General features: G+C 34.0%; 2 protein-coding genes and 1 long non-coding RNA gene across 3 annotated transcripts in view; all 3 read left to right on the top strand.

Moving 5' to 3' along the window:
• Nucleotides 1–7740: 7740 nt before the first annotated feature.
• Nucleotides 7741–9921, top strand: LOC132169911 (uncharacterized). Its single transcript, XM_059580853.1, has one exon. It carries the CDS (start codon nt 7741–7743, stop codon nt 9919–9921), a length of 2181 nt encoding a protein of 726 aa, XP_059436836.1.
• A 1734-nt stretch (nt 9922–11655) lies between these two features.
• Nucleotides 11656–12543, top strand: LOC132168551 (uncharacterized). The gene is made up of 3 exons (XR_009438890.1): nt 11656–11898; nt 11980–12091; nt 12427–12543. It is a non-coding gene; the product is annotated as an uncharacterized LOC132168551 (long non-coding RNA).
• A 5763-nt stretch (nt 12544–18306) lies between these two features.
• Nucleotides 18307–19545, top strand: part of LOC132169909 (uncharacterized) — a 2227-nt gene continuing 988 nt past the window's right edge. The window contains exon 1 of the mRNA XM_059580852.1: nt 18307–19263. Coding sequence (XP_059436835.1) covers nt 18307–19263 — 957 coding nt within the window. The remainder of the gene's footprint in view (nt 19264–19545) is intronic.

The following is a 19545-nucleotide window of genomic DNA, read 5'->3' as shown; positions in this document are numbered from 1 at the left end:
ATATATATAAATAACAAAAAAAAAAAAACAAAGGTATATAATATATTTGTTATTATTGAGTAAATGAGTAATATTGATTATATATTGTTATTTATTACTTAATAAAAAATATACGAGCCGAGCTTAATAAGCGAGGCGAGCCTTATACGAGCCGAGCTCACGAGCTGCTCACGAGTTAGCCGAGTCGAGCCGAGCTTGTTTCGTTTAATATTCGAGCTAAGATTTGTGTTCACGAAGTGCTTCACTTAATATTCGAGTCGAGCACGAGCCGAGTTTATGCGAGCCGAGCCCGAGCTTGCTCGCGAGACGCTTCGCTCACTTAACAGCCCTAGCCACCGCTCAATATCTCCTCCTCCTCCTCCTCCTCTTCTTCTTTCACTTCATCATTTGCATTACATTTCTCTCATTTCTCCAGCCTCAGAAGCGTGGAGTCTTCTTGGCCGGCGTCATTGAAGCCTTGGAATCTTCTAGGGTTTCCTACGTTCTTGTAATCTAGTCTCCTGATTTAACAACTGATCTCCCCAGTTGAGGCAGCACCTTTTCGAACCTTCATCAGTAGAAAACAAGGCAGTCCCAAGCGTGTGTAGCCTTTTCAGCTTCAATTCGACTGACCAGTAAGCCTCTTAGGTTTCAATGTGGCTGTACATAGCCATGCTGTGTGTATATGATAGCGTGCATTTTTTTCTAATTCGAGGATTTAAAATGGCGGATAAAAAATTTCGGAATGGAACCCCGAGAAGGATTTGCTGGCCATGGTTGGAAGACTCCAAGATTTTGCCATCGTTCGTTTCAATTGTTGGGGGGTTGTGGACTTGAATTTCTCCTGGTGATTATCTCTCTCTCTTTTTTGCCTAACTGAATTTCCACTGCCATGTTAATCTATTGCTAATTTCAGAATCCAAATTAGGTCGTTCAGTTGGACGATTGTTGTGATTTCCTATTCAATGATCATAATTTGGTATTACTTCCAATACACACATGTGTATATATATATATATATGTGTGTGTGTGTGTGTGTTATTCGGTATGCTGCTTTGATATATATATATATATATATATATATATATATATATATATATATATATATTTTTTTTTTTTTTTCTTATTTTTTTTTTTGGGTTCAAATTTTGCTGTTGGATTTCAACATTCGCGAAAAGTGCCTTAGTAGTGTACTTACTGAATTTCTAAAACATTTTCTATGAAGGTGTATAACATCATTATGTTGGCGACCTACGGTAAAGCCATAGCTGTTGGGCTTGAAGATGGAACAGTACTCTCACTGCACGACGTTGAAGTTAGTATCCTTACTTTATTGTTCGAACTTGCTATTGGTACTCATTAGTTGGTTTTTACTTTCTCTAACTCCTAGATTTGAAATCTATATTTTTTCATGTGGTAGGCAATAAATAGTTTTGTGGGATTATTTCTATTTTTTTGCGTTTGCTTTTTGGATTTGCCTCTGGTTGGTGAACTGCATAATCATCAAACTAAGTTAGTTCAATAGATTGTCTGCTTATACATACAGCTTGTGGCCCTTTTCCTGTTTCATATCAGCTTGAAAGTCTTTATGATGCCTTGTAACCGAGCTTGGGTAGTTCATGATTGCTTTATGAGTACTGTTGACATAACTCTAATATCCAATTTAGCCAACTGACACAAAACGTGGTTGTCAATTGTAAAATAAAAAACCAAAAAAATAAAAAATAAAAAGTTCATTAATCTCTAAGATGACCCATTTATAAATTAGTCATTTTTGCAGTCAATGTTGTGTAAGGACAAGATAGAGTTTTCTTAGGCTTTGATTTTCATAGAGTTCTGTGGATAATTTTCTATGTTGAAAATTGAAATAGGCACATTACGTACATTTTTTTTTTCTCTCTCTAGAACTATTCTAGAGATTTACTGCATTGTTACACTACGGCCTTAAAATTTTGCATTTGTATTATGGTAGCAGCTGAGGTAGAGCCAAAATTTACTTATTTTATTGTTTACATTCAACCAGTGATTATATGGAGCCTGCGATTTTTATAAATAAAGATTTAAATTTAGGTAAATTGGCCGCATCATTTTGCTATACTTTTGTGTTGCTTCTATTTTGTAGACATATATCTTCTCATTCTCGTAATTCAAAAAAATAATAATAATAATAATTTTTTTTTTTCATGCAGCATTGAGGTAATTCCTTTTATTAACTTTTAGAAATGTGAGTATATATATATTTGACTAATGGGATGGATGTGGAAACTCTTAAATTTAGTGCGTATTTCTTGCTTGTTGGTAACTTTATCTTCTCATTATAACAATGTGTTTGTGATTGTGTACAACGTTGAAATTTATACTTGAATTTATATTTTGCATTGCTTATACCTTAATTTGCTAATATCAATTATTCTTTAATGTCAAGCAGAATGGAAGGTTATTGAGAAGTTTAAAATCCCACATTGTTGCTGTTGTTTGTCTTAACTGGGAGGCAGATGGACGACTGATTACGGTATGCTTTTGTCTATCTATTTGCATTCCATGTACAATTTTGAGCTCAGTGGATAACATGGATTACTTGACAGTGCCATTTGTTAAAATTCTGAGTGGGAAATATACATTTTGCAGAAGTTTTGGTTGGATGCTTACTAGGAATATATTTTTTGAACTTGTAAGTTTGCAATAGACTCTATTAAGTTTGAAATTGTAGTTAAGCCATGGAAGCTTGTGAAACTTTGAAAATCTAGCATATCGATTTGTTATTCATGCTAATTTAATTTTATTCATTGAAGCCATTTGTCTCATATTAATAGAAACATTTGCCGACCTTGTTGGCTATAATGGTAATTGGAGTTCTTACTTCCCTGCATTTGAAAGGGGAAATAATTATTGACTGTTGGGGAATGGGCTGCCAAATAGGCGCATGGGCCTAAAGCCTGCCAGAGCCCATCTTGTGAGCAAGGCTCAGCCTCACAATTGGCTCTTTGAAGCCGATCAACGATCGATTCTGTCAAGCAAACTCGACCGCCATAGGGGACCATATCAAAGGCACATTCCGCGAGATCTCTAAAATCAAAGGGGCTTGGAAATTCCTTCAGGGAGATTATTGATGTTTTGAAGATTACGAATTAAGATTTTTTTATCCTGACTTCTTTGTTCTTTAAACTTTTTTCCGTATTCGGTTGTGGGGAGATGTTGTTGGGTAAACACCACACCACCCTCAAACACCAGTAACGAGTTGGTGGGAAAAAAAAAATGAGAGTAATGACTTGTATAGAAAAATAAAAAAATGGTATTGAAAACTAGAAAACTTTTGTTTTATATTAATTTTTTTATTTGAATAGTAGTAAAAAGTAAATGATGTGATATAAAAAGTAAAAATATTTTGACGTTGATTTCTTAAAATAAAAAAAAATAAAAAAGAGGTGAATGGTATTTGGGGGTGGGAGGGTTGTTTAACAAACCCCCAGACTTATGACAGAACAATATTTGGTTAAAGCCAACATCCCAACAATACTTATTGATTGTGTGCCTATTGCTCTAATAGCAAGAACCGCCATGAGTAAAAAATAGTTTGAACGTGAAGATATGGTTACAACGTGAAATAACTAGTTAAAAGTTTCGAATGTACGTTTTTATGATTGCTAAGTTTCGAAGGTATGTTTTCATAATTTTTGACACTTTTCAAAATAATGCCTTGCTTATGAGAGTATGGAGAAGGTAGGAAGATAAGATGGAATAGGATAAAGTGAAAAGGTTGTATTCTAGTTGTGCTAAAGACGTTAGAATGGATACATGTCAAACACTATTCTTGTTTAATTATACTTTGAACCAATTGAAAGATAAGAATGAATACTACAATTTTTCTTAAAAGCCACTTACAATGTTGATATAATTGATAAAATGATTAAACTCTTCTCTCTCCTGTGAAGTGTGAAGTGTGAAGAGTGAAAATGATTAATCATTTTACAAATTATGGACTCTTAAGTCAATTTTATAAATAATTTATAGTAAAAGCTTGAAATATCCCTAGAAACTTTGACAACATCGATTCCAAAAGGGCACACATCAATGAGTTTAACTTGGTATAGGATAAACCTCGCTTCAATTGCAAGAAGCATATAGAGAGGAGTTTGCTTCGTGTGCTTGAGATTCAAATTCCACGACAAAGCCCTTAAACTTGCGAATAAGAATGACATATTGAACCTCAAGTCCCAATTATTCTCGACGAAAAACATCTATAAATCCTAGTTTTGATTTTAACTTACACAGCAGATATTGGCTTCCCATTTTTGTGTGACATTGGCACCTCTTGATCTCTTCCATTTGTGATTCTTTTTTCCAAAACAATAGCATTTTCATCCTAGCCGACCGTTGGTAAGGAAACAAGCAAGTCCACTATACCAAATCTTGTCGACCGCCTCAATACCGAAGCCGAGAACTTGCTTCCAAGAACGTCAAGGGAACTCTGATCTCTTTATCCATTCCCTTTCAATTTGGTGGCAGGTATGTTTCACCCTTGTACATCACATGGCTAAAGAGGGTCCTTCAATTTAACTTGATATATTATAACTATAAAGGTCACCTCGGTTACAAGAAGCACATGAGACTTAGATTCCACCACAAGCCTTTAAACTTCAAATCTTATAGAACATTCTCATATTTTTCTCTAAATTTTAACTAAGTACTTTATTTTTTTTATTTTTTATTTTATATAAAGGGTTAAATACATTTTACACGTGGTTTAATTACTTTATTTTTACCCACCTAGGTTTCATTTTGTATAGCAGGTGGTACATTGCTTATAGCTAAAAACGAAGATAGTACTTCATTCTAATTTTCATCCATAAATTGGCGGAAATCAATGTCAATATCCTTAAAAATTCGACACGTGTTTTTAAAAATATAAAAAATATAATTTAAAAACTAAAATTATTAAAAAAATTTAAAACAAACAATTGAAAAAAAAAAAAAAAAAAAAAAAAAAAAAAAAAAAAAGTGGCTTGAGCCGTCCCTGGCCGGTCTGGGGTTGGTTGAACCACCCCTAAAGGCCATGAGGGTGGCTCGGCCACCCCCAGACTGGTCGATCTGGGGTATCCAAACCACTTCCAAGACTGTTGGGGAGCCACCATTTATTTAATTTTTAATGTTTTTAATAATTTTAGTTTTTTTTCTTTAAATTTTTTTTAAGGACACGTGTTGAGTTTTTAAGCATATTGACATGAATCTCCGTCAATTTATAAATGAAAGTTAAACGGAATTACAGGGTGGAGATGACTAATTAAATGAAGGAGAGTTTTATCTAAATTTTAGATAGCAATCTATTTTAGCTAACTCAATGCAAATGTTCTTACACCTAATTTAAACCAAAGACCCAATTATTTTGGACAAAAACTAGTTAAATCCCAGGATTTCTTTGGTGGATAATAGCATCCTAAAGACAAACAATTTCTTGTAATATTCAAAACAATAATATGTTAAAATATGCAATATTGGAAAAAGATTTAAAATTACCTACGTTCATACTTAAGCGAATCAAATAACTTAATTAAGCAACATGAACTATGAATAATTTTTTTTTTTTTAAAAAAAAAAAAATTAGTAAAAGAGGTGTCTTCTAAGCTATGCCCACTAATTTTGTCAAAATAAATAAATAAGCTATGCCCACTAAGACCTCATACATGGAATAACATGTTTCTGTATTCATAGGCTAGCTAGGTCATGGACGATCAATTATATATTCATCTCACTAAGTAATACAAATTCAGAATAAAATCTATTTCAATTATAATTCCACAAATAATTATTTATTTGTGATAAATTACTGAACACCTTCTTCTTCTTTTTTTTTTTTTTTTTTTGACATAAACAGCTTAATTTATGTGTACTTAAACTGTACATGGCATGTGGGCCCAGTTTCTAACATTTCTTACTCAGCTAAATTATTATTATTATTATTATCATTACTTTCACCGAGTGCTCGATTTGTTTCTAGAACAATTATCAAGGTAAAAAATACTATCAAATATTGGGTTTGAGTCTTATCCATACATGAGTATAAGATAATATAGGTCAATTATATCCCGACACATTTAATTAAACAGGTCAAACTTCTTAATCCAAACCATCTAATTTCGTGTTAGGTTTATGTCGAGTTTGCGGGTTGTTTAAAAAATTGCTAGCCCTAGTGTCAGGTTTGAGTCATATCGAATAATAAGTATAAGACTATATAACTTAACCATAACCCGAATCATTTAATTAATTGTGTTTATAGTTTGTCCATAAAGTTGGCAAAGTAATGCAATTGTAATGCATATAAAGTTTTAGTGTCTTACAAATTAACATGTTACGTCCTTGAATGTAATTATATAAGATTTTACAAACATGTTTAAAAGTTTGTCCATTCAATGTAAGCCGTTGTCGTCATTTTTATAATTTATTTTAGTCTTTCGTTGGATACAGTTATTCTTATAGAAAAGCTGTCAACAAACTTTGGTGTCCATAATTAAACCATTTATTATACAAGTAATTCTACGAGGCCTACTTGTATTCTACTAAGAATAATTAATGTGATTATTAAAATCACAATTTGATCAAATTTTAATAATAATCAATCACAAGCTTCTTAGTAAGACACAAATAAGACATAAGTAGGCCTCCTAGAATTGCTCTATATTATACTGTCAACTCTTATGCCAACTATTACACTGAGAGTAATCTTGTGTTGACTGTCATAAATAATTGAGTAATTCTATTTATTAGACTCTTATGCTATTGTTTCTTTATATATATACATAGAAAAGGCTGTTAACAAACTTTGGTGTTCATAATTGAACCGTTATATTATACAGTCAACTCTTATACCAACTATATACTATACTGAGTAACCATGTTTTGACTATCATGATCAGTAATTTTATTTATTAGACTCTTATATGATTGTTATGCAACTGAAATAAAATGACAATAAAAATTAATCCTTCATTTTTTTTAAGTGTTGATCCAATGATTGATTTTCACTGTCATATTATTAAGTTATGCAATGATAGTCTAACAGTCTACAAAATAACATATTACTCTGACCGACTATATATAAATTGACTTGTGGTTCAAAATAACAATATATATATACCTCCTGATTTCATTTGTTTGTTTATCACACTACTCTCACAGCCGACGAAAGCCATCACATTTTCAATTCTATGGATTTCATTATGTTCGTTCCTATGTATGGTTTATTTTGACTCTTTTATCAATAGTTGCGTCATTTCAATCGAGAAACAAAAATCAAGACAGGGATAGTGTACTTTCTTTGAACCCTAATTTGGAGAGGCATCAGAAAATTCCCATGAGATTTTTTTTTTTGCTATTCAATTCTCATTAGATATGAAATTGATTATAAATATGCATTCAATCTCATACTTCATCTTAATTACCTTAATTCCTCTAAATTTTGTCTCGTCCATGACACATATTAGTTTTTCCATAAAACCTAAAAATTTGGGTTATCTATCAAAGTATACTTTTATTTTTTTAAAAAAAAACTATTATTATTATTTTATTTTGTTATATATGTTATATGTATTCTCACCAAACTAAGAAATATAAATAGTTATTCCATTTTACATTCTCAATAATAATAATAATTATTTTTTAATGAAATAGTCATTTTCTGTACCAAATAGAACTAACACTCGAAGTTCTAGCTCTTCAACAGGGTGAAAGAAAGGAGAAAGAAAATTAAACAACCAAGGGAAGGATATGTTTAACTCCATCAAGAAGTTGTATGATGAATGGAGCATCCAAGGTTTCGTTCTGTTCAGTCTCTCACTACAGATCATTCTAATTCTGATTGCACCATTTAGAAAACGCACAGGAAATGTGATGGTAATCTCGCTGATTTGGCTAGCTTACTTGCTGGCCGATTGGGCTGCTATCTTTGCATTGGGACTTATTTCCAGCCGTCAAAAATATACTCAAAAATTTGATGATCATGCTGACATTCTGGCGTTTTGGGCTCCCTTTCTTTTGTTACACCTCGGTGGTCCAGATACCGTAACTGCTTTTTCTCTGGAGGATAATGCTCTCTGGCTAAGGCACTTGGTTGGGCTCCTAAGCCAGGTTCTCACTGCTATTATTGTCTATGGCCAATCCCTTCCCAGTAACAAGTTATGGGTCCCTACTCTCCTTCTGTTTGTCGCTGGAACCATCAAGTATGGTGAGCGAACATATGCTTTATTTCAAGCAAACCTGAATACATTTCGAAAATCCATTCTTAAAGCGCCTGACCCAGGGCCTGACTATGCAGAGTTTATGGAGGGATACTCTGCAATAGAAAAGGCCAAACGCCAACGTCCAATGATACACGTGCTACCAGGAGGTATTGTCCTGAAACTCCATGAAAGCGATCTCGATGCTATTGCGGAGGTGCGACTTGCTTATCACTTCTTCGAAATGTTCAAGGGTCTCATCGTGGATCACATCTTTAATTTCGAAGAGCATCGGGAGAGCCGAGATTTTTTCGGTGACAGAACCGCAGAAGTTGTTTTTAAAGTCATAGCAATTGAACTAAACTTCTTCTATACAGTTCTCTATACGAAGGCTGTCGTGATACGTTCCATATTTGGATACTTTGCCCGGTTTATATCCAGTTGTGCGGTTGTTGCAGCTCTTTCAACCTTCTATTCATTAGATAAGCATGGTTTTGGCAAGATTGACGTTGGAATTACCTATACCTTGCTCTTTGGTGCCATAGCCTTGGATACAATTGCTCTCTTTACGCTGGCTTTCTCTGATTGGACTGTTGCTGTTGCTTCCACCCATGAGCGTGAGGTGATCATTTCAATTACTTCCAATAGGAATAAAAGAAAAAGATGGAAAGGAATAAACAGATGCTTCCTCCCTCTCGTCAGATGCTTCTTCCCTCTCTTCAGATACTTTCTCCATCTCAAGAAGATAAACTGGGGGGAAGGTTTAGAATCAATGAGTTGCTTGGGACGGGCTAGACGAATCCTATTCCGGAGGTGGCATGAATCATTGGATACATACAATTTTATAGATTATTGTCTACAAGAACGTGCCAAAAAGAACCTTAAACCCTTCAATTATTTTGGCCGGATATTAATTTATGTCAGTGAAAAATTGGGCCTTAAGGATTTCTATGATCGGATGAAATACGTTTCCAAGAAACCATTAACAAAAAAGCAATGGGGTTTTATCTTTGATGGGCTGAAAAAGAAACATTATTCTCACAATATACGTTCAACCCGAGGTGATTGGGTTCTACAAAATATTGATGGGATTATTGGTATTGAGAGTAGCAAGTTTAAGCATTATATCGCCGACGTTGATTATGATGAGAGCCTTATGTTATGGCATATTGCTACTGAACTCTGTTATCATACGGAGAGTCGTGAAGACAGCACCAATATTAATCTTGAATTTTGTAAAATCCTTTCCGATTATATGTTATATCTTCTTGTTATACAGCCTACTATGATGTCAGCTGTAGCAGGTATTGGCCAAAGAAGATTCCGCGATACCTGTGCCGAGGCCAAAAGATTCTTCGACAAAAAGGTCGACCTAGGACAAGAACAAGATCAAGAACATAAACAGGCTTGTACTAGAATCCTTGAAGTAAATACTGATCTGGAACCTGTTGCTGTGAAGGGGGATAGAAGCAAATCTGTGTTGTTCGATGCATGTATTCTCGCCAAAAAGCTAAAAACTTTGGAGACTGAGAAGAGATGGGGTGTAATGAGTGAAGTGTGGGTGGAATTGTTATCTTATGCTGCAAGCCATTGCAAGGCCAATGCTCATGTTGCTCAACTAAGCAAAGGAGGAGAGCTTATCACATTTGTTTGGTTATTAATGGCTCATCTTGGCATAGGGGTCGTTCACTTCCAACATAGTACTGGTCGTGAAAGATTAGACTTTTTATGAGTAAACTGAATAAACTGGTCAATCCAATGGCTGTTTATTAAAAATAAAATAAAAATTGGAGGATGGGCAGAAGATTTTTTCTGTATCTTTATTTCCTTTCGGTAGGGATGGAGTTGTTTGTAATGTATATATATATATATCCACACTACTTAATTCGACCTCTTTTGCTTGATAATTTGTGGCATTGTGCTAATCTAAAAAGTTGTTTATATTTTCAGCTAATCTTTCCACCGAGGGTTATTCAACTCGATCTCCTTTCAGAACATCCCTCAAGGGTATATTTTGGTTGGGCTCAAGTATCAACTAGCTAGAGGCGTTTTTAAAATGGTCTTGAGCATTGGCTAGAACCCATATTTTAACAACGCAGAAAAGAGTCAAAAGACTATAGCGAGTGTAACGAGACACAAATTGTAGCATCTGAATTTCTTTTTTCTTTTTTCCTTTTTCCTGGTTAACTCTAGTTTATAATGCAGGAGCCATGGTTGCTTCATGACCTTGCTGAAGATTTCTATGAGGAGGATTTGCGTCTTCTTGTGGTTGGTTATATCCGACCCGAGGTGCTATGTATTATAATATTATATACAATTACTCATTTGCAATTTTTTGTCCCCTTGCTAGTCGTTTTGGCTTTGCTATTTTACAAGGTCAAAAATGTATAGTTATGAAGTTGTTTTTTTTTTAAAAAAAAAAAAATTCTGTTTGAAAACGAAAAAAATAATCCTTTTTCAAGCAAAAAAAGGGGTGCGTTTTTTAAAAAATGCATGATTTTAAAAACTAAACTGCAATTTTACCAAACGTTTAATTGTATTTACAAAAATCGCGTTTTTAAATTATACATTTTGAAGTTATTTTATGAATCGCTCGTTTTAAAATTACAAATCCAAATAGACCCATAATCTTGTTCTTCTTCGTTCCACTCTTATGTTAAATGTTGGTGTGAAATATAATAGGCTAACTTTCCATCCCTTGAGAGTTGAGAGCCTGGTGGCAAAGATTCATAAGGACGAGAGAATCGCAGAGAGTGCTCTTGACCTTCCATTGTATTCAACTTACAGGGACGATCCATATCTGAAACCTTCTGTCAGTAATCATTCTTGAAATTTTCTTGCCGACCTTGTTGGCTAGAATGGTAATTGGAATTGTTGCTTCCTCTCATTTGAAAAGGGAAATGATTATAACTGTGAAATTCTTTCCTTTTGAATGAGATCCTGTGCAGTCCCATGAACACAAATGGGTCTGATGTTGTATGTACGTGCGAAGACAAAAATCATTCTGTATTGCTTATTACGACTCATTTATAAGAAGCAATGAGAAGGATAATCATTGATGGTTCTTATTTTGTTGTTCGAATTGGTTAACTAATTTTTCCTTTTAGCAGAAAAATAAAAATATTTCTAATTTACGTACTCAACTTAAGGTGCGTTGGGTCTTGCAATTTCATAGTTTAAACGCACATTTTCAAACAAAATTGTGTAAAGGTATTTTTAAACGCACATTTCGTTTTTCGAATTGTGTAAATATATAATTTTGTCGTATTATAAAATAGAAGGACGTCGGGGAAAAAAAACTATGTTGGCCTTCGCTCATCTCGAAGACTCGAACCGTTGATTAAACCATTCAACCAAATCAATTAAAAGTTGAAACCCAAAAAGCCCGCCCTCTTTCTCACACTTCCAACACCAGCAGCTCCTGGCAATCGCCAACGCTCATGCTCTCCTCCTCCTTCTCTTCTTCTTCTTTCACTTCATGCGCACTTGCATTACATTTCTCTCATTTCTCCTCCCCCAAACGGCGTCGTCTTACTGGCAGTGTGGTAGTGGCTTAATCTTCTAGGGTTTTATATGTTCTTCGCAATTTATTAGTCTCACTGATTCAACTACTGATCTCTGATCGACCACCTTTTCATCCATGAAAACCGACGATTCCTAGCGTGTGCTTCCTTTTCAGCTTCAATTCGACAAACCAGTCGCCTCTCAGGTTTTCAATGTGGCTGTACATGTGTGCTGTGCTGTGTGTATGTGTGCGTGCATTTTCTAATTCGGGGACTTACAATGGCAGATAAAAATTTCGGAATGGAACCCCGAGAAGGATTTGCTGGCCATGGTTACGGTAGACTCCAAGATTTTGCTGCATCGTTTCAATTGGCAGAGGTTGTGGACAACTTCTCCTGGTGATTATCTCTCTCTCTCTCTCTCTTTTGCCTAACTCAATTTCCACGACTTGTATTAATCTGTTGCAAATTTCAGAATCCAAATTAAGTCGTTCAGTTGGTTGATTGTTGTAGTTTCCTATTCAATTGATCATAATTTGGTATTACTTAATTCAACACACACATGTATATATCTATATTTGTATGCGTATATGGTATGCTGCTCTGATATATATATAAAAATTTCTTATTTCTTATTTTTTATTTTGGGTTCAAATTTTGCTGTTGGATTTCAACATTCGCGAAAAGTGCCTTAGTAGTGTACTTAATTAGTGAATTCTTAAAACATTTTCTAGGAAGGTGCATAACATCATTATGTTGGCGACCTGACGGTAAAGCCATAGCTGTTGGGCTTGAAGATGGAACAGTACTCTCACTGCACGACGTTGAAGTTAGTAGCCTTACTTTATTGTTCGAACTTGCTATTGGCCGGTACTCATTAGTTGGTTGTTACTTTCTCTAACTCCTACTTTTTCTAACTCCTAGATTTCTCTAACTCATTAGTTGGTTGTACAACCGTGAAATTTATACTTGAATTTATATTTTTCATTTCTTATACCTTCGCTAATACCGGTTATTCTTTAATGTCAAGCAGAATGAAAGGTTGTTGAGAAGTTTAAAGTTCCACATTGTTGCTGTTGTTTGTCTTAATTGGGAGGAGGATGGACGTCTGATTACTGTATGCTTTTGTCTATCTATTTGCATTCCATGTACTATTTTGAGCTCAGTGGATAACATGGATTACTTGACAGCATCATTTGTTAAAATTCTGAGTGGGAAATATACATTTTGCAGAAGTTTTGGTTGGATGCTTACTAAGAATATATTTTTTGAACTTGTAAGTTTGCAATAGACTCTATTAAGTTTGAAATTGTAGTTAAGCCATGGAAGCTTGTGAAATTTTGAAAATCTAGCATATCTATTTGTTATTCATGCTAATTTTATTCATTGAAGCCGTTTGTCTCATATTAATAGAAACATTTGCCGACCTTGTTGGCTATAATGGCAATTGGAGTTCTTGCTTCCCTTCATTTGGAAGGGGAAATAATTATAAACTGTTGGGGAATGGGCTGCCAAATAGGCGCATGGGCAAGCCCGCCAGAGCCCATCTTGTGGGCAAGGCTCAGCCTCACAATTGGCTCTTTGAAGCCGATCAACGATCGATTCTGTCAAGCAAACTCGACCGCCATAGGGGACCATATCAAAGGCACATTCCGCGAGATCCTCTAAAATCAAAGGGGCTTGGAAATTCCTTCAGGGAGATTGATGTTTTGAAGATTACGAATTAAGATTTTTTGATCATGAGTTCATGATCGACTTCTTGTTCTTTAAGCCTTTCCTCTATTTATTTATTTATTATTATTTTTTTTTTTTTGCGTTCGGTTGTTGCAAAATACATAGGCATTATTTGGTAAACAGCATACACGCCTAATTTATGAGTTGGCAAAAAATAAAAAAATAAATAAGAGTAATAATTGGTATAAAAAGTGAAAAAGTTTTATTTTATAGTTATTTTTTTGTTTGAATAGTAATAAAAAGTAAATAATGTGATATAAAAAGTGAGAATATTTTGATGTTGATATATTTAAAAATAAAATAAAATAAATAATAAATAATAGATGAATGGTATTTGAGGGTGCAGTGGGAGGGTGTTCAACAAACCCCCTAGACTTCTGACAGAACAGTATTTGGTTAAAGCCAACAATAATTGTTGATTGTGTGCCTATTGCTCTAATAGCAAGAATCGCCATGAGTAAAAAATAGTTTGAACATGAAGATGTGGTAACGTGAAATAACTAGTCCAAAGTTTCGAAGGTACGTTTTTACGATTTCTAAGTTTCGAAGGAATGTTTCAATAATTTTTGACACTTTTCAAAAAATAATGCCTTGCTTATGAGAGTAGGGAGAAGGTAGGAAGATACGAGGTAATAGGATAAAGTGAAAAGGTTGTATTCTAGTTGTGCTAAAGACGTTAGAATGGATACATGTCAAACACTATTCTTGTTTAATTATACTTTGAACCAATTGTAAGATAAGAATGGATACTACAATTTTTCTTAAAAGCCACTTACAATGTTGATATAATTGATGAAATGATTAAACTCTTCTCTCTCCTGTGAAGTGTGAAGAGTGAAAATGATTAATCATTTTACAAATTATGGACTCTTAAGTCAATTTTATAAATAATTTATAGTAAAAGCTTGAAATATCCCTAGAAACTTTGACAACATGGATTCCAAAAGGGCACACATCAATGAGTTTAACTTGGTATAGGATAAACCTCACTTCAATTGCAAGAAGCATATAGAGACGAGTTTGCTTCATGTGCTTGAGATTCAAATTCCATGACAAAGCCCTTAAACTTGCGAATAAGAATGACATATTGAACCTGAAGTCCCAATTATTCTCGACGAAAAACATCTATAAATCCCAGTTTTGATTTTAACTTACACATCAGATATTGGCTTCCCATTTTTGTGTGACATTGACACCTCTCGATCTCTTCCATTTGTGATTCTTTTTTCCAAAACAATAGCATTTTCATCCCAGCCAACCGTTAGTAAGGAAACAAGCAAGTCCACTATCCCAAATCTTGTCGACTGCCTCAATACCGAAGCCGAAAACTTGCTTCCAAGAACGTCAAGGGAACTCTGATCTCTTTATCCATTCTCTTTTAGTTTGGTGGCAGGTATGTCTCACCCTTGTACATCACATGGCTAAAGTGGGTCCTACAATTTAACTTGATATAGTATAAACTATAAAGGTCACCTCAATTACAAGAAGCACATGAGACTTAGATTCTGCCACAAGCCTTTAAACTTCAAATCTTATCAAGCATTCCCATATATATTTTTCTCTAAATTTTAACTAAGTACTTTTTTTTCTTTTCTTTTTTTTATAAAGGGTTAAATACATTTTACACCTGTGTAGTTTAACTACTTTATTTTTATCCACCTAGGTTTCATTTTGTATAGCAGGTGGTACATTGCTTATGGCTATCATTCTAATTTTCATCCATAAATTGGCGGAAATCAATGTCAATATCCTTAAAATTTTGACATGTGTTCTTAAAAATATACAAAATATAATTTAAAAACTAAAATTATTAAAAAAATTTAAAACAAACAATTGAAAAAAAAAAAAAAAAGTGGCTCGAGCCGTCCCTGGCCGGTCTGGGGTTGGTTGAACCACCCCTAAAGGCCATGGGGGTGTTCGGCCACCCCCAGACTGGCCAATCTGGGGTATCTAAGCCACTTTCAAGGCTGTTGGGGGTGGCTCTAGCCACCATCTTTTTAATTTTTAATGTTTTTAATAATTTTAGTTTTTTTTCTTTAAATTTTTTTTAAGGACACGTGTCGAGTTTTTAAGGGTATTGACATGAATTTCTATCAATTTATAAATGAAAGTTAGACGAAATTACAAAGTGGAGATGACTAATTGAATGTAGGAGAGTTTTATCTAAATTTTAGATTGCAATCTATTTTAGCTAACTCAATGCAAATGTTCTGACACCTAATTTAAACCAAAGACCCAATTATTTTGGACAAAAACTAGTTAAATCCCAGGATTTCTTGGGTGGATAATAGCATCCTAAAGACAAACAATTTCTTGTAATGTTCAAAACAATAATATGTTGAAATATGCAATGGAAAAAGATTTAAAATTACCTACGTTCATACTTAAGCGAAACAAATAACTTAAGCAACATGAACTATGAATAATTTTTTGGGTTAAATACTAAATACTCCCCTGGGGTTTGGTAACTTTATTTTTATCCCCCTGGGATTTCATTTTTATCACAGGACCCCCCTGGGTTTTGATAAAAGACCAAGTTAGTCCATCCGTTAGTTGACCTTTAGTTGACCGTTAGGACTGACACGTGGACCAATCAGATGTTGACACGTAGCACCAATTTAATTTTTTTAATTAAAAAAAATGTTTTTTTTAAAAGAAAGAAAGAAAAGAAAAGAAAAAAAAACAATTGGGGTGGCCTGTATTGCTGTGGCTCCTCACAACTCTAATGTTTCTCCTCATTTTTTTTTTTTTTGAACACATTTTTTTAATTTAAAAAAAAATATATTTTTTTTTTATATTTTTTTTTAAAAAAAATTAATATATGTGTCACGTGTCGACGTCTGATTGGTCCACGTGTCAGTCCTAATGGTCAACGAACGGTTAACTAACGGATGGACTAATTTGGTCACTTATCAAAACCACAGGGACCTCCTATGATAAAAATGAAATCCTAGGGAGAAAAAAATAAAGTTACCAAACCCTAGGGAGGTTTAGAGTATTTAACCCTAATTTTTTTTAATTTTTAGTCAAAGAGGTGTCTTCTAAGCTATGCCCACTAATACCTCATACATGGAATAAACATGTTTCTGTATTCATAGGCTAGCTAGGTCATATACGGACGATCAATTAAAACTTTTTCTTAATTATTCATCTCATTAAGTAATAAAAATTCAGAATAAAATCTATTTCAATTATAATTCCACAAATAATTATAATTTGTGATAAATTACTGAACACCTCCTTTTTTTTTTTTCTTTTTTTTTTGACATAGACAGCTTAATTTTTGTATACTTAAATTGTACATGGCATGTGGGCCCAGTTTCTAACATTTCTTAGTCAGCTAAATTATTATTATTAGTGTTATTATTATTACTTTCACCGAGTGCTCAATTTGCTTCCAGAACAATTATCAAGGTAAAAAATACTATCAAATATTGGGTTTGGGTTTTGTCGATGTATGAATATAAAACAATATAGGTCAATTATATCCCGATACATTTAATTAAACGAGTCAAACTTCTTAATCCAAACCATCTAATTTCGTATTAGGTTCATGTCGAGTTTGCGGATTGTTTAAAAAATTGCTAGCCCTAGTGTCAAGTTTGAGTCATATCGAACAATAAGTATAAAACTATATAACTCAACCATGCATAACCCGAATCATTTAATTAATTGTGTCTATAGTTTGTCCATAAAGTTGCCGAAGTAATACGATTGTAATGCATATAAAGTTTTATTGTCTAACAAATTACCATGTTACGTCCTTGAATGTAATTAAATAAGATTTTACAAACATGTTTAAAAATTTGTCCATTCAACCGTTGTCGTCATTTTTATAATTTATTTTAGTCTTTCGTTGGATACAGTTATTCTTATAGAAAAGCTGTCCACAAACTTTGGTGATCTATAGTTAAACCATTATATTATACGAGTAATTCTAAAAGGTTCACTTGTGTCCTACTAAAAATAATATGGCTATTAAAATCATCATTTGATCAAAATTCATCAATCACAAGTCCAATGGTGATTTTAATAGTTACATCATTCTTAGTAAGACACAAGTAGGCCCCCTAAAATTACTCTATATTATACTGTCAACTCTTATGCCAACTATTACAATGAGTAATATGTGTTGACTATATGATGTTTCCTTTTTATGTTCTATTAGAGCTACCTTTTACCTGCCCTCAATGTACGTATTTATGCAATCTTTGTGTTTATACTTTGTCCCTAGAGTTAGTCTTCACCGTTGTCAATTTTATAATTTATTTTAGTCTTTGTGTGGATACAACTATTCTTATAGAAAAGCTGTTAACAAACTTTTTGTCCATAATTGAACCGTTATAGTATGCAGTCAACTCATATACCAACTATTATAGTGAGTAATAATCATGTTTTTGACTATTATAAACAATTGAGTAAATAAATTGTTATACAATTGAGATAATATTATAGTGAAAATCAACTTTTCATATTTTTTTTAAAGTACTGATCCAATGATTAATTTTCACTATCACATTATTAAATTGTGTAGTACGTAATAGTATACATAACAGTCTACAAAATAATATATTACTCTGACCGACTATATATTATTCGACTTGTCGTACAAAATAGCATAATATAAATCTATATCTATCTACCTCCTGCTTTTGTGTAAGCAACTTAAAAACTAATACTTAAAGTTGTCATCAACAGGGGTGAAATTAGAAATTAAGGAGAAAGAAAATTAAACAATTACCAAGGGAAGGATATATATGTCTAACTCCATCAAGAAGTTGTATGATGAATGGAGCATCCAAGGTTTCGTTTTGTTCAGTCTCTCACTACAGATCATTCTAATTCTGTTTACACCATTTAGAAAACGCACAGGAAATGTGATGGTAATCTCGCTGATTTGGGTAGCTTACTTGCTGGCCGATTGGGCTGCTATCTTTGCATTGGGACTTATTTCCAGGCGTCAAAAATATACTCAAAAATTTGATGATCATGCTGACATTCTGGTGTTTTGGGCTCCCTTTCTTTTGTTACACCTTGGTGGTCCAGATACCGTAACTGCTTTTGCTCTGGAGGATAATGCTCTCTGGCTAAGGCACTTGGTTGGGCTCCTAAGCCAGGTTGTCACTTCTACTATTATCTTTGGCCAATCCCTTCCCAGTAACAAGTTATGGGTCCATACTCTCCTTCTGTTTGTCGCTGGAACCATCAAGTATGGTGAGCGAACATATGCTTTATTTCAAGCAAACCTGAATACATTTCGAAAATCCATGCTTCAAGCGCCTGAACCAGGACTTAACTATGCAGAGTTAATGGAGGAATTTGAAAGAAGAAAATTCTATAACATACCCCAAGCTGGCCGAAGAGTACCCAAGAGCAACTTTATACCACTCGATGTCGATTCTACTGCTGTACAGGTGCGACTTGCTTATCACTTCTTCAAAATGTTCAAGGGTCTCATTGTGGATCACATCTTTAATATCCATGAGCGTCGGGACAGCCGAGATTTTTTCGGTGGGCGAAGCGCAGAAGTTGTTTTGAACGTCGTAGCAGTTGAACTCAACTTCTTGTATACAGTACTCTATACGAAGGCTGTCGTGATACGTTCAATATTTGGATACTTTGCCCGGTTTATATCCAGTTGTGCGGTTGTTGCAGCTCTTTCAACCTTCTATTCAATAGATAAGCATGGTTTTGGCAAGATTGACGTTGAAATTACCTATACCTTGCTCTTTGGTGCCATAGCCTTGGATACAATTGCTCTCTTTATGATGGCTTTCTCTGATTGGACTGTTGCTCTTGCTTCCACCCTGCAGTTGTCGAGGAATAAAAGATGGAGAGTAATAAACATTTACTTTCTCCATCTCAAGAAGATAAACTGGGGGGAAGATATAGAATCAATGAGTTGCTTGGGACGGGCTAGACGAATCCTATTCCGGAGGTGGCATGAATCATTGGATACATACAATTTTATAGATTATAGTCTACAAGAACGTTCAAAAAAGAACCTTACACCCCTCAATTATTTTTTTGGCCGGATATTAATTTATGTCAGTGAAAAATTGGGCCTCAAGGATTTCTATGATCGGATGAAATACGTTTCCAAGAAACCATTAACAAAA

This window comes from Corylus avellana, chromosome ca2, assembly GCF_901000735.1.
Source record: "Corylus avellana chromosome ca2, CavTom2PMs-1.0".
In the NCBI taxonomy this organism is placed as follows: domain Eukaryota; kingdom Viridiplantae; phylum Streptophyta; class Magnoliopsida; order Fagales; family Betulaceae; genus Corylus; species Corylus avellana.
This window is presented reverse-complemented; position numbering and strand designations above follow the sequence as displayed.